Raw genomic sequence first — 16,063 nt, 5'->3', positions numbered from 1 at the left:
CCTTAAGCAAATTTGGGAGCAGATGGGGAAGATTTGCTAAGCAGGCAAAATAATTAAAGGAAAATTTACCAGGCCAAAACTAAGTAGGACAGTAGATGTAGTCCACCTAGTGCTTATCGCCTCTTTTCTACCTTAAACCCCTTTGTACATGCCCCTTTTATATACTCTCCTCGACGGAAAGAGAATTTAAAAATTGGCATAAGCATTAAAAGTTTGACCTTTGGCTAGCAAACATATATTAGACCTTAACTTAAGATTTATTGAACCCTACTTTGGAATGATTAGTCAGAGTATAGGGAGCATTCTTTAATTAGGATATAGAAATCAAAAAAATATAATCCTGTAAAAACTTAAAACATCTAATCAAACCCAGTAAAGGAAAATTGAGAAAAATCTAAAAGCATACAAAAACTTCTAGTTCTTTCGAGAGAAGATGTTACTATCTATCTAATGTATACTAGGCAATTATTAATATAAAGTCTACAAATTTAAGAAATCTCCCCTTTCCCTCATTCTGATAAGCTTTGAATCAATCTATAGGTAAATGTTTCTACAATAAGCACATAAATGGCTATTAATAGAATATCTTCCAAACTATATTCGAAACATTTTGAAGCATAATAGCAACACTACGAGTAATGTCAGTAAGAGCCTATGCACAATAATAATAATCTATTGTCAAATTCCACACAACAAGCAAAATAAGTAAAGGAGATAATATAAGCTAATTTAAACTAAATCTAGGAAGGGTGAAAAAACATCAAATACCCAGACTATTTACATTTTTCTGCGACATCTAAAAGAAAAAGGAAGCAATTCTCTATAAACTGTGTTTGGCGACCTCCTAAATCTAGCCGCATACCCGTAAAAGAAAACAGAGCTAGATAGAAACACAAAAGACTTTGTTGGGTTTTAAGATTAAAATAAATTTTTGCTCATCTCCAATCAAAAGATTAAATGATCATATAAACAAAGAAATCCAAAAACAAAAAATGAATAGATGGCAATAACCCTCTCCCGTTCTAAAACTCCTTAGACCACATCCTCCATCCAACCCACAAACTTCATCTTTCCAAACAGAGAACAAGCTCAAGCAAAACGGGGTACATAAGACAAGCTCAAAATTCTATATCAAAAAGATCCAAAAATTAGGTGCATGTTTATAAAATAAAAATCCCATGGATTAGAAGCTCGACAACATATGGATATAGGTGAAAACACCAGTGTAAGAAATCAAAGACAATCTAAATCTTTAGACAAAATTTTCAGTCTACTTAATATAGAGATTCTTTCTAACCCCCTAAATGATTAAAATAAGACTCAAGACATATTGAAACCTCATAATAAATCAAAATAATAAACTTTCTTAAGCAAAGAAGACCAAAAACCAGTATCAATGTATAATCTGGAATACACATATTTAACAGCTTTGCTAACCACTTATGAAATGGACTAACAATATTCTGATTATAACAGGGATTTGAGAAATATAGCGAACTAGATCACAAAAGGAAGAGATAATACGAGACTTGCAAAGTGCATGAAGGCTCCAATAAATGACAGCAAAACAACTTTGCAACCAAGAAGGGAATGTCCTTCATTCAAACATGTAAACTGGGGTATTCCCCTTTTATTTTATGTAATAATATAGGACATATGTCACAGGCAAGATTGAAGGTCTTCTTCTCTGTTCTTTCCTACTAGAGGTTTTCTGTTCTCTTTTATTCTCTATTTGAACAGAGAAACTGAATTTCAATTTATTTTTAACCTCTATATATGAAAAGGCCTTGGCTGTTTACCAATAAAAAAAAAAGTTTTGGTTATTCTACAAGATTGCTTATAACAACTAACCTACAACATAGGTAAGTATTTATAAGATTTGTGAAATAGGCACACATGCATGGGCTCGACCTATTGTCAAAAGTTTTTATTTCCTCTCCACAATGGATGTTTTATATAGATTTAAGCATTCTATCATACAACATTTTATCATGGCAGTTAAGTGCATCCATTGTGGACAGCTCCAACCTTTTGTTGTGTCTGTAGAACAGGTGAGGTTGGCTGCATCACTTTTATTTGACAATAGTAAAATAGGGTTATTTAAAGTATTTAGGAATTATCCTTCATTAAATGGTGGTAGTAAAGACTTACCATTTCCATGCCTTCAATACCAGCTAAAGGATAAACAGGATAAAAAATGTAAAAAAAAGTTTACAATGAAATTGACAATAAAATTTATATAAATAAAAGTTCACAATATTCAAATATCCTAAATTTATATGAGTGTTAGATCCTCATTTGTGCAAGTTAAAGCACCGGGACCTATATGTCTAATAACATTATACTTGTTAAATATATACCAAAAGTAACTTAATCACATTTTTTTTCGATTAATGCAAAAACAGGTTTTTAGGGGGTCTGAAACCCTGTACAAAGATTAAATCGAAAGATAAAGCATTAAGATTCTCCAGTACAAGTAACAGGCCATGCAAAGCCAAAAACCAACAAAACAGAAAAGCAATGAAGCACTGAAACGGATGAAACAATGAAGAACCAAGCCCATAAACACAAATCCCCACTACAATTTACTTCCGTGTGGATGTAATTCAATCACATTATACACAATGTAGTATGTACAATTTTTGCCTGTTAAAATGCTGAACATGCAATATTACTAATCCAACAATGTTGATACTCTTTGCTCAAATTTGCAAAATCATGTGAATAATATTGATTCTTGGTAATCTAAATCCTTTGTTCATGTGGAGTGTTCTTTTATGAAAAATTGTCTAAAATAATTCTAAGGGATTAAAACTTTCGAGATGCAATTGAATTCCTTGAGATTTCTGCCATACATTGCAGATATGACTATCTTCAGCATTAAATTTATATTTCAACAAGCAAAAACAGAAGACCTGAAACCACAAGATTGGTTTAAGACAACAATGAGATTGCCCTGTTGCAAGGCCAAAATCAAGCTGATAACAGTGGCTGTTTGAAAATTGCAACAGTATGCACCATAAAAATGTTGCTAGCTAATTTTTTTGTTAAGTTATAATACACCCTGAACAAAAGATAGGTCATTGTAAATACAAAACGTATTCCTCCAACATTCAGATGATCATGCAGCACTAACAACATAACGAAACGTTGCACTTGGTTACCATCAGATAGTCATCAATTCCTGTCGAATGATGAGCATAAGTAATTTGAAAATTGAAATTTTTTCTATTGAATAGTACAAAAGATCGTCCATGTAAGCCTCTTTCAAATGCTTAAGATACATACCTTCTCTTTTTCTTTAAACGATGAATCGACCTTCTTTATATATTCATCAGTTATCTTCTGCAAAAGTCAAATATTTGAGAGGTTTTTGGTATCAGTCTTAATGTGGAGATGTATTTATTTTAATATCTAATAGTAATAAATAATTATGCAAAGAACCATATAGTAACCAAGACTGTTTAACATTGAACAGAACCATCATTATTAGATAATAGATATTAACTAGAATAGTCTAAATTCATTGAACACTGACTGGAAACCAGTTAGGATGACTTAAACTGAAATTTGAGTGCTTCAGTAAACTACTTATATTCATGTAGAATAAAATAGATGAGAACTAACAACCAAGCCTAGAACTTTAACCTATGTCAGTGATCAATGTTCTGTGTCTCCATAAGTTTGTAAGGAAAGTTATTCTACCTCTTAAGAACCTAGGTTTACAATGCAAGTATAATAATAATGTGTCCATTTTTCATATTTTAATAGGATTAAGAAATCTAAGAGCTGCTTTACAACAAAAAATTCATGTATCATGCAAGATCAACAATACTGTCTGGATCAAGATGTGCTAAAGAGAATATAATGCATAAAGCATGAAACTTGTAAGCTGAACGTATCAGGATATGCTCCCTCAAGTGTTTCCTATAATTTACCATTATTTCCAACTGGTAAGCAGATACAAAGTTTTGACTACAAATTTTATGCTCTAACCTACACTGGAGTAATGAAATCTCCATCAAGCTTACCTGCATATCATCTGAAAAATCCTTTACGTTGTCTTTAGAAAGCTTTTTCTCCTAAAAACACCAACAAAAACTGCTCAGTAGCACACTCGATATATCAAACATTCACGGGCAGAATAAAAAATCAAAGTGCCATGTATGCTATTTGCAAGTCTTGAAGAGAAGTGGTGTTCAAATTGAACCTTTTCTTGTTTCTCATAACTCTTGATTGCATCTCTTCTTATGTTCCTGATACCAACCTGTAATGACTTAGTTTTATCAGTCAATAATATATAAGATGTGAGAAACTCAGTAGTTCAAATCCAAAATACAGTTTCTTTTGTAAAACTTGATAAGTAAATGAAGCTTAAATCAATTTCCACTGTATATTGGTAGCCTATATATATATATATATGAGCAATTTCCTCAAGAAAATATTTGCTTGCCTTTGCCTCCTCAGCCATTTTTCCAACTACTTTCAGGAGTTCCTGCATTCACAACAAGAAGGCAAAATAAAAAAATGGATTGATTAGAGTAAACAATGAAATGCAAAAAAAACTATTTTCTCAATAGTTTAAGAAAACAGTAAAGGAGTCCAAGGTTAATATTCCCTTGAAGAGGCTTCAGAGCAAACTGCACTTAAATACCTGATTGGACGCCATACCACTCTTTTTATTTCATAATGATAAAACTAATGATGGAAAACATTACGAGAGTAGACTAATATATTACTAACAGGATTCTTTACAAATATTCCAATTTTACCTAAGTTGTCAAGTATGCCCCAGCACCATGCCCATATTGGATGGGTAGCTGGGGCCGGGCATGTCCCGGGTCCACCCCAGATATACCAAAGGCATACCCAGGTCGGCCAGGCAGTACCCTGGGTGTAGCAGGGCACACCCTCAGATCTGCGCACAGAGAAAGCTGCAGAAAAAATATTATTTTGTTTTTTTGACTAGAGTAAATGCACCCTAGAACATAACACAAAGTAAAAGAACACAACCTATCTTTCGTTCTAATTTATCCAAAGCAATTTTTCCAAGAGAAAAGGTAGCTTCTTTTCTGAATGGTGAAGGATTGCAATATGATGTCCTAATGATGCAATAGCAATAAATTGCATATGCAGTCAAGGGAAGCAGACCTTGAGCACCTCAAATTAGGAAAGAGACAATAGTAAATTGAACATAACAACATTACGAATAAGAGCTCAAGTACTAATTCGCATGAAGAGTTAATAAAGCATCAAGAGTATCATGGAAACTTGTGAAGTCTCATAAAGAAGACAATTTTCCTACTTGGCATTGAGAAGCACAGCCAGATGAAATATGTGGAGGAATTTGGATTGAGGATGATAAGATCAGAAAAACACTTTAAAAGGTATAGTGTTTCATATTGACCATCATGTTAACATTGAGGATATGTGCAGGAGAGGTGTATGATATATCACAGTCATACTCTTACATGCATCCTTTGTATATGAAGGCTATCCATATCAATATCACCATTACCACATCCATCATACAATGATGAGAAGGTAAAAGTAGCAGACAGAAATCAGACAATCATCAAGACATCATGAAGGAAGTATAATGCATAATGGAGTCATCAATGAAACTTAACGAGCATCAATTACCATTACTGTTTATCATTACAGTACTATGGAGGTCATGTTGAGGATGAAAAACACTAGCAAACTTCATACAGTATAGCTCTCTGCTAATACACTTCTAATATCAGTGTATTCAAATTTCAAAGTAACTAAAACTTTAGAGAGTTCAGGTTGAAGAGGAAAGAAATATTGAGCATTCTATCGTTGTGGTTGAGATCTCCTCATGCATGTACCGAAAGGGCACCGCTACAACTTGAAGTAATAAGCCAACATGGAAGATATTTTGTCCATGTTCTATTCACCATCTAGCATAAAAGTTGACCACTATGTGCCAATGTTTATACGGAAGGAGATATATACTTGCAGGAGGTGCTGACGGTTGACACACCCAAGTTGTCATGTTCATCCTTCCACAACAATGCCACATTGAGGCTACATATTCCCAAATACAATGGAGGAAATGAATAATCCTTACCATGAAAATATTAAATATCAAAGCAATAGAAATGTCAAAACTTCCTTAACACCACTGATCAAAATTCAATAAGACTTCAAAGGAGCACTTGTAATGTCCCCACTATTAGGGTTAGTTTGGGACAAGTAATACCTACAAAATAATAGTTAGAATCACAACAATAACAAAACTAACTATATTATTAAACCCTCTAATTTAACCCCAATCTTAAGGACGTCTCCAAATCGAGCTTCCTAGCTCATAGCTACCTCGTCGTCTTCCCCGAGGCGCACCCCTTAAGATTCTTCTTGGATGGGCATCCTCTATCCAAGGCCAATCAAATATGCATATGTAGACATCATCAGTATATTCTGGCACATTGATTCTCGACCATGGCGGACAATGGAGATCTTAATATCTCACATGGTCCATGCTTCAAATCTCATTAATCTCCATGGTGTTAACCCTATGAGCTAACACAATATTATCCACAAGTATGATTCATTAATATAAATAAATTCATAAACATAATTAAACAGATATATTCCATAAACATACCTTTCTTACCTTCTTCTTTTCCGAGAGTCACAAGCTTTCATAATACAAATCCTTTAAAAGTCAAAAACTCAAAACACTTCATAATTATAATCCTTTCAAAAAGTCATAACACTACATAACTAAAGTCCTTTGAATAAGTCCCAATACTTTCTAATCACAATATTTTAAGTGGCAACTATTCATAATTATGATCCTTTCAAAAGTTCACATCCTTTCAATATCATTGATACCTTTTTAGAAAGTCACTTCCTTATTTTCTTCATATTACTTTCCTCTTCCATTTTTCCTTTTGAACTCCTATCTTCTCCTCTTCTTTTTTTCCCCTCTCTAAAGTAAACTCTCCTCCTTTTTATATCTTAATTTTAAAGAGTCGAGTCTATTTATTAAACATCTCTTGACTTTTCATTAGATTTAGTTAATTTATATTATCATACGTTATATTATTTATTTACTTACTTATTTGTGTTTATTATTATTTGTTATTAAATTCTATTTAAAAATTTAACATACTTTCTACAATATTGTATCTTGTATTTAACTTTATATTCCTATTTACTCATTGGAATTTTTTTTTTTATTATTATTTAAAATATCACACTGAATATTATTTAATTGATAATATAGATTAAATAATTATTATTTCTTATTTTTATATTTTAGTATTAGTTTTAATATGACTTTATTATCATTGTTTATTTAACAACATTGTATTATCTAATTATTATTAAAAATTTATCTTAAAATGGGGTTATAACAGTGTTAAGTCAAACAAGCAATGTTATTAGTAGATAATGAAACTATAGAATGAATAACAGAAATGGGCAAACAATGAAAGATACGATTAATTGAAAGGATCCCTAGTGAGTCAGTAAGGAAGCGATTAAGATAACTAAAAAAAATGTTAACTGATTCATAGAGCATGAATCATGTAAAAGAACACATGGGTACATATGATTACATATAAGGCACGAATCATACATTAGGCATGAAGCCTTAAAGCAAGGAGTACACATGTCAATAATAGAGTAATGAATACACGCCAGACTCACAAAGCATGAAGTCATACACTTAAATGCATGCCAGGCACGTAAGACATGAAGTAGTGCACAAATATTCATGAAATATATTCAAGGCATGAAGTAAGCAATAACTAAACACTAGACATGTAAGGCATGGAGCAACAAACATGAATGCATGTTAGACATGTACGGCATGCATATGAAGAACATCTGTAAAATACACATGGAGTAAGCATGCTTATAGTAGTTCAAGGTAACTACATATAGAAATGGATCTACTTGATTTTATTTGATCTACTTAAGAAAAGGAAGCTGAATAGTTAACCCTACCTAGATGGTGTTTAAAGTGGGTTTGTCCAACAGGATGGCAGGATTATGCTCTAACACAACTTATAATGTACCCTTCTAGCGATTACCCTAATTTTTGCCCTAGAATCACAAACTCCATTAAAATAAGAGTTGTAAGATGGTTAGAGATATAACTTTACCAATTAAAATATCTTTTCCCAAGGTAAATTCTGATTTAGGCCCTACAATCATCAAATAATGACAAGTGCATATAAACTAATTATATTGTTAGCATGATACATATTACAATCTAACATAAGCTTTATAAATTGGTAAAAGAGATCTACAACCCTAACCTAGAGATTTATGTAACAATATATAATGCATATGACAGAAACTCACTTATGGCATTTAACTTCCATATGAATTGGTGGAAGCATTACAACAAGGTGCCCTTAACTCAACCCTACAGCCAAGGGCAGAAACTTTGTCCCCCTTGGCCCTCTGCTTCATGGGGTTGGCATACCAAGTGAGGCCTCACCATTCCCCCTTATGGCAATTGCTTTCCATCTATATGAACTATCCTTCACAATAGTACCTTTGTATGACGTAGCCAATGCTCATTCCACCAAAAGACTTACCTATCTTGTGAGATAATAATCTAATGCAGTTAAGGTATAAATACACATATTATTCTACCTAAGTCATGCATTCTATATGGCTAATTATTGGAGATTGATAAATATGTTTTACATTATATAAACATATATTGTAATTAAAATATACAGAGCCTGATCCTCTATGTCGTTATAAATATATGTTGAATATAAAATGTACAAAGCCTAATATCAGATTTAAGGCGATAGCATGCAGTATGATGCCATCACATTTAGTATATATACAGACACTTATCTTGGACTGTTTAATGTGATACAATTACCTGTATTCAGAATGTAAACTGGTGTATGAACAACTTCTCTGCAGAACATGTTTGACATACAAAATTGTCCTGGTCATCTCTTATAAAAACTTGTTCATTTCTACAACCCCATTCTACTGCATAGTCACTGCATAAGTTCATATCAGAATTCACTTGTGTCATGACCATATATTATCTGTTTGTCCAATAAAGCATTTTTCTCCCTTGATCTCACCAAGGTTGTATAGGTTGTTTGTTGTTCTACTTGCTTCTACAACAAGTTTCCATGTACTTGTCACCCTAATCTCACATCCTTGACCAAGAAATGTATGTGTGTATCCTTGTTCACACAATTGACTGACAGTATGAAAATTTTACTTAAATCCTTCAATAGGCAAAACATTTTATGTTGTTGTCTTTCCATTATCAAGGCTAAGAGTACCTTTAATAGCTATCCTTGTTGTAGCATTATCACCATGTTTCACAGTGCCACCATCTACTCTCTTCAAACTGAGAAACTTACTCTTACCCTCTATCATGTGGCTTGAACATCTGTTATCGATGTACCATTGATTTCCTTCATCTTAGATATGAAAGACAATTTTCGCAAGAAGACTTCGTGATCTTCTGATTTTCTCACTCCTTTTTCCAAAGTTTTGCATTTCCTTTCATTTGTTCAGTACAGACATCCACTCTATTTTCCTACCTAGGAGGTTCCACAAAACTATTACAAAAACATGTTATATGACCAAGGTTGTTGTGCTTGTAACATATAACATTGCAGTCTATTGAAGGAGCAAATGAATCACAGTTCTATTCAAAAACCCTGCAAAAATTTTGTTCTTGTTCAACATATAACTGTTTCTTGCATTTTTCCTACACTATCCTACCTTATGGCCAAACTGATTACAGCAAAAACTATAACCAAAGAAAGTGTATTGGAACCTAGACGAATGGGACTGTCTTGCAGGAAATGATCTTCTGAAGATCTAGTTATACTTGCTAGTTTTGTGAGTAGGAGTGTCTTCTGTGTTCTCACTGTTCTAATTATTGACAAATCCCGTGAGTGCATCTACATATCTTTTAGGCTTTCCTACATTAGTCTTCTTAGGAGGTTCTGTAACCATTGGATTTTGATTTTCTACATAGCCAAACCCAGTCTTAAAGAATGATGGCCTTTGAGAAATAATAATATCATCTAGGATCTCAGTATTTTTCTCAAACTTCAAACTTTCATTCAGCTAGCATTAGTGTTCTCCAATTCCTTCCTCATGGTCACAATTTCAGACTCTAATTTCTCACAATCTTCTTCCTATCTTCAACTGATATCTTATCACTTATTCTATCCTTTTTGTCTGTTATAATTGAGTCTTCAAGTCGATGATGATCTCTGACCCTTCAAGGCTTTGTGACATCTTTGCATTTGAAACACATTCCTCTTCTTCATATTTCTACAGTCGCAACTTTTATTTCAGATTCTTCTTCTTGAGCTTCTTGATCTCACTTAGGGTACAAATGAATTCTTCTTGAAGATCAACTTCACCTTCAATCTCAACATCTTCTGTGATGTCCACATCCTTTCCACACCATATCAACCAAACGACTCAATTTTGTGAAGTCTCTATAGAGACAATATTGCAATAACGAATTAGAAGATCATACATGAAGAAGTCTGATATAGTAGATAATCAGCAATCTTTACATGGTTGAAGGTGACAAGACTTATAAACGGTCTGTTTTAAGTCCAATATAGTAGATGATCAGCAATCTTTATATGGTTGAAGGTGACAAGACTTATAATGGTCTGTTTTTAAGTGTATTGCCAATCATCAGCAATAGAAAAGGAAGAATAACATATTCTCATTGAGATTATGAAACTGAAGAAAAAACTGGGTAAAGTGGAGAAGGATCAGGAGAATGACCAGGTCAAACTTGTGCTGCTGGAAACTCAGGTGGGAAATATACCTGAAAAACTGAAGGAATATGAACAAGGTCTTCGGCATATGATCAAGGAAAGTGGCAATAATATGGAACAAATGACTTCTAGTTTGTGTGCGGTTGCAGCAAGTTTGGAGAAGAAGACTAATTAGGATATTATGTCTCCTAGAGGACCAAGTAAAAGGACCAGATTGAGCTCGCGGAAGAAGGCTGCTGAAGTTACTGCTGGTACTGGCTTTTCCCCTGCTGATACTACTCTTAGTACAGCTGAAGTGGGGAAGGAGGCTGCAAAGATGATCAGGGAGCTGCAGTAGTGGTTTGGTTTTTTCTGCTCTTGGTTTTAGTTTTCTATTTGATAGCTTTGTAAAACTTGTAGGTTCCAAGGCCTTGTAAAACCTGGTCGCGTTTTCTGGTTACATTCTGTGGTTTCAGGTTCTTGTAAAACCTGATTTTGCGTCTATTTTTTGGTCTCAAGATCTTGATTCCTGGTTATGCTATGTTTGAACATCTTTTTTACTGTTGTTAGGGGTTTCGGGTCCCTTCAAAACCTGTTTTTACCTTAATCTAAAACATATTCACATTGATGTGCCAATCAAACAAAGGAAAAATTTAATTGTCAAAATATAGAGACTTTTTTTGTGGACAGTTCTTTAAGGAAGTTCACAGGGATAATTCCTTCTCAAATGCCACTATCATACATGAAGAAGCCAGATATATTAGATAATCAGCAATCTCTATATGGCTCAAGGTGACAAGACTTATAAACGATCTGTTTAAGTGTATTGGCAATCATCAGCAATAAGGAAGAATACGATATTTACCATTGATGAGCCAATCAAACAAAGGAAGAATTCATTGTCAAAAAATAACCACCACTTTAGTGGACGGCTCTCTAAGGAAGTTCACAGGGACATTTCCTTCTCAAATACCACTACCATAAAATACTGAGACCAAAACTAAGATACAAATTGACTATGAGATGGCAATGGTATCAAATTATTAGCAACATGACAAGGGGCAAGCATCGATCAATGCCAAAGATCATGTTAATAGTAATAAGGAGGTCCATGACTCAGCAAATTTATAATTATTGAATATTAAGGAAGGAGGCGTGTGATGTGTGTAGCATTTGAATGTGTAAGGCATCATATTCTTAGTATATCTTGAAAAAGAGAAGTTGATGTGTGAAGAATTGAAAGAAGATCGTGAGAAAGAAGATTTGAGTAACAATAATCCTTTCTGACTATTGAAATTGGTCATGACAAGGGAAATGTTTTTGGGAGTCAAACATTCTGAGGAAAACATGCATACTGAAGTTTGATACAGTCCTAAGGAGCACGGGAGAAAAGGTAACTTGCTAGAAGGTCCGAAGATCAAGTATACCATATAACAGTGAAAGTGATTTAATTTTAATTTCTCTCAAATCTGCTTTAACAGTGCTGATTTTGGAGTTGATTTTGTTTTCTATCAAATAGGTTCCAAGTCTAACAGCAAACAGTGGTCTGATTTTGTTCTCTATCAAATATGTTCTAAGATTGTAGACAAGTTTGTTTTGGATAACAAAGATATGTTTTCATGTTACATTGGCAGATTTATTCTTTCAATCTGTATTCAGTTTACAGAGGGATATTTGCAGTTCTTTTTGATACGTTTGAAATCTATTCAAACTGTAATTGCTTGTCCACTTATTTTGTAAAGGGAAATCTCAAAGCTTGTAATCAATTGCAATTATTGATTTTAATATTCTTAGAATTGTACTTTAAGAATTTCTGAGTTGGTGCTCAGATCATAGTATTCTAGTTTTAGATCAGTTGGTACTCTTATAAGGGATTTGGTCATTGATAATCCGTGGCGTCGGTGCCCAAAAATATTGCAAATTCTTCAACTGTGATGCTGGATTGGGACAATAGATCCTAGTAGCATTTCTCACCGTGGTTTTTCCCAATCCTCGGTTTCCATGTAAATCTTGTGCGTTGTCTCTTCATGAGGTTGCGTCTTTTTCTGAATCCACTTTCAATTCTTTTCAGTTTTTCAAATTGGAGGTTTGACAAAAGTTTCAATAACAGTCTAAATTGTTTAAGAATTAAAGTTTATATCTACCACTAATTCAGTAATGTTAATATTGTAGTTTCAGTTGGATTGAAATGACCTAGAAACAATCCTTGTATGGTTATTGGTTAATCATCAATTAGACAAAATCTCATATATCTACTTATATATAATATATATATGTATATTATATATATCATATATTATTTATAGATATATATATATTATATATTATTTATAGATATATATTATATATTATTTATAGATATATTATATATAGATATAGATATATTTATATATTGATGTTAATATTGTCTAAATGATCATTAACTTATAAATTACCATAGAGACATCTCTCTTCACGAGACATGTCTCCTCTGTGCATATTTATATACATTCAAATCTGCATTTGGAACCCACAGAAATAATGGCCGTGTTATTACATTTGCAGTGATCCTTTCCCTCAAAATGGTATCAGAGCCAGATTGCAAATGTAAGAAAACAAGAAATACGACAGATATACAAACCAGAAAGAAGGAATGCATATAAAAAAAATTTGAAGATTGTATTTGGATCATTTCGTGCAGAATTCTTTTGAAGAGACCTACTTGTAAGAATAAGCAATTATATCGAACTCAAGCAATATTATCGAACATGAAAGGATGAGATTTGAGTCTCAAAAAATATACAAAGTGTTAGGATGGTAACTGTATATGAGCAATGTTAGTATGCTAATAGAAACCAAATTTAAATAAAGCTTCTACAAACTAAACAAAATTCATAAACTTCAAGATAGACTAAGATGAACTCTCAATTAAGAATATGGAGCCATTAATGGGCTCTCTCAATGAGAAGCTCTCTTGTTGAGTGGCTTTGTCTAAATAGATAGGATGTATGCTCAAGCTTATGCTTCAAAAAGGGCTTCAAATGGAGTTGGAATTTGGGTGTGAGTGTATGGTTTTGATGTAAAATGGCTTTTTAAAATGGCATTATGACTTTACTTCATGGATTGTGTTGTTTTGCAAAGGGGAAGGATCCAATTTATAGGCAAGAGGCTTGAGGGTTTGAGGGCTAAGATGCAAGGATGGGAAAAAGCTCATGGAGGGCTCAGATTGCATGAGAGGAGAGCACATGGATTGTGCTTTCTTACAGCCAATCAGGGAGTGACACATGTCACAGGGTGAGAGGATGGAGGAAAGGGGAAGGATGAGTTAACAAAGGAGGCTCAAGGGATAAAATCTTCATAAAGACCCTCATAATGGCTTGTAAGAGCAATAAAAGGGCTTGGAAGAGTCATTTATGGCCTAGTGGGCTTCATAAAGTTTTATGGTTGAGATATTTTGAGAGAGATGAGAGCAATTTCGACTTGGGCTTGATTAGGAAGGTTTTAAGCTTGCTTAGGCTTGTGCAAATGATTAGAGGATGGATTAGGATGGTTTAAGATTAGCTTAGGGATAGGCAAGTGGATGGCATTTAATGAGGGTGGGTGAAGGAGGAGATATTTGTTAACTTTGGCTTGGGTTAGTAAGTTTTAACCCATGTTTAGGGAATGTGACAAGGTTAGGAGGGGATTAGGATTAGGTTTAAAGACATCTTCTAGAAGAGTCTAGACTTTGGATGAGGATAAAGACTTTCTAGAATAGTCTATAACTTCCTAGGATGAGGATGAAGACTTTCTAGAAGAGTCTAGAACTTCATAGGATGAGAATAAATTAGATTTTTAGGAAATAAATAAAGTTTTATTTATTTCAAGGGTTTGGGTTGAGGAGATATTTATTAAAACATTTTTAATAAACATGAGGATTAATATTTAATCTTAATTAAATATTTTGAGTTGGGATTAGGGGTAGGAAATGATGGGAAATGATGGGATTAGCCTTTAATCAAAATTAAAGAAGGATTAGAAAATTTTGGAAGAGGTTAGTGGTCTTAAGGAAATTGGCCAAGTTTTGGGCAAAAAATAAATTTTTTATTTATTTTGAGTTTTTTGGTCAATTTATTAATTAAATAATTAATAAATAAGGAAATAATGTTTAAATAAGATTTAAACATTTTTGGGAGGGATCCTTTAATTAAATATTTTTAATTAAGATAAAAGGATTTAATGGCATAAAAATAAATTAATTAATTAAATAATTAATTAATTAATAAATGATGATGTCATCAGGAATTTTTCAGAAAATAAAAATACTTTATTTTCTAAAGGTTTTTAGGTGTCTACAGTAACATGGAGATAATGACGATTACATCTATTAAAATAAATAATGCACTTCTGGGTCTACACAGTCATCGAATGATGGCACTTTGTCAAAGATAAATTTACAAAGGAAAGTAGATGATCATCAAGGGAAAAGACATTGTACTGCACAACATAGAAGAACGAAAAACATAGTTACCGACAAGAACATTTTTAAATGATGTTACCCAACCCGAGATGTGGAAGGATCAAATATTTCTTGTTGGGATCAAACTTCAATGTGCCTTTCTCTAAAGTTAATACTTGAACATAAATAATCGGGCTATAACCTTCATGATTTTGGGATGTTAACACAGAGGAACGAGAATCGCTGCAATTTGTTCGATTCAGGTGATTTGACTAGACCCTCCCGATTTTTCCTAACTTGTTGAATAGCCTCAGCTATTTTTGAGGCATAAATCACCGATTTAGGCAACTTTGGACAATTTTTGCCTAAATTGCCAAACTATGTGCCTCCTAACTTAAAAAAATAAAAAATAAAAGTTTTTTTTTTTGTCGGTTTCTTTTTTTTTTGGTTGCATCTCAATTATGAGTTATGATTATTTAGATTTTTTACTGTTCAATCAGCAGATATTGGTGTTTTAGAAACACATCAGATATATAGTTACAACTAACTTTGAGAATACCTTCCTTGATTGGACATACCATGAACTCCAACATTCTTAAAAGATTAAATAGATCCTCCTTAACCTCTTTCAAACGTAGGCACCACTTAAAACCTTTCACTAGATCAGATATATCATATATCATATTATCAATTTTTATTTACTTAAGCTACAATTTACATTTTACATATGTGATGGATTTATCATTTATGTTTCTTGTTTATGTATGTTAGCTTCTATTTGATGATATTATAGTGTGTTCAAGTTATATTCAATAAAGTTTAAATCGTTAAAATCTTTAAATTTCAAGGGTTTTTTCACTTTGCCAATTCATAGCTGATTCATTAGCGATTCACA

At 33.0% G+C, this 16,063-nt stretch overlaps 1 protein-coding gene across 8 annotated transcripts in view; it reads right to left on the bottom strand.

Annotated features, from left to right (window-relative positions):
• Window positions 1-2,707: 2,707 nt before the first annotated feature.
• Window positions 2,708-16,063, bottom strand: part of RRF (ribosome recycling factor, chloroplast precursor) — a 135,606-nt gene continuing 122,250 nt past the window's right edge. For all 8 annotated transcript variants that reach the window (XM_089825884.1, XM_089825885.1, XM_089825889.1 and 5 more), the window contains 5 exons: window positions 4,454-4,495; window positions 4,211-4,267; window positions 4,032-4,082; window positions 3,289-3,345; window positions 2,708-3,184 (listed from right to left, as the gene is read on the bottom strand). In XM_089825884.1, coding sequence (XP_089682010.1) covers window positions 3,167-3,184; window positions 3,289-3,345; window positions 4,032-4,082; window positions 4,211-4,267; window positions 4,454-4,495 — 225 coding nt within the window. In that variant the 3' untranslated portion in view covers window positions 2,708-3,166. The remainder of the gene's footprint in view (window positions 3,185-3,288; window positions 3,346-4,031; window positions 4,083-4,210; window positions 4,268-4,453; window positions 4,496-16,063) is intronic.

Source organism: Cupressus sempervirens, chromosome 4 (assembly GCF_028749045.1).
Source record: "Cupressus sempervirens isolate cs-2001-9-10 chromosome 4, ASM2874904v1, whole genome shotgun sequence".
NCBI classification, from domain to species: Eukaryota; Viridiplantae; Streptophyta; class Pinopsida; order Cupressales; family Cupressaceae; genus Cupressus; species Cupressus sempervirens.
This window is presented reverse-complemented; position numbering and strand designations above follow the sequence as displayed.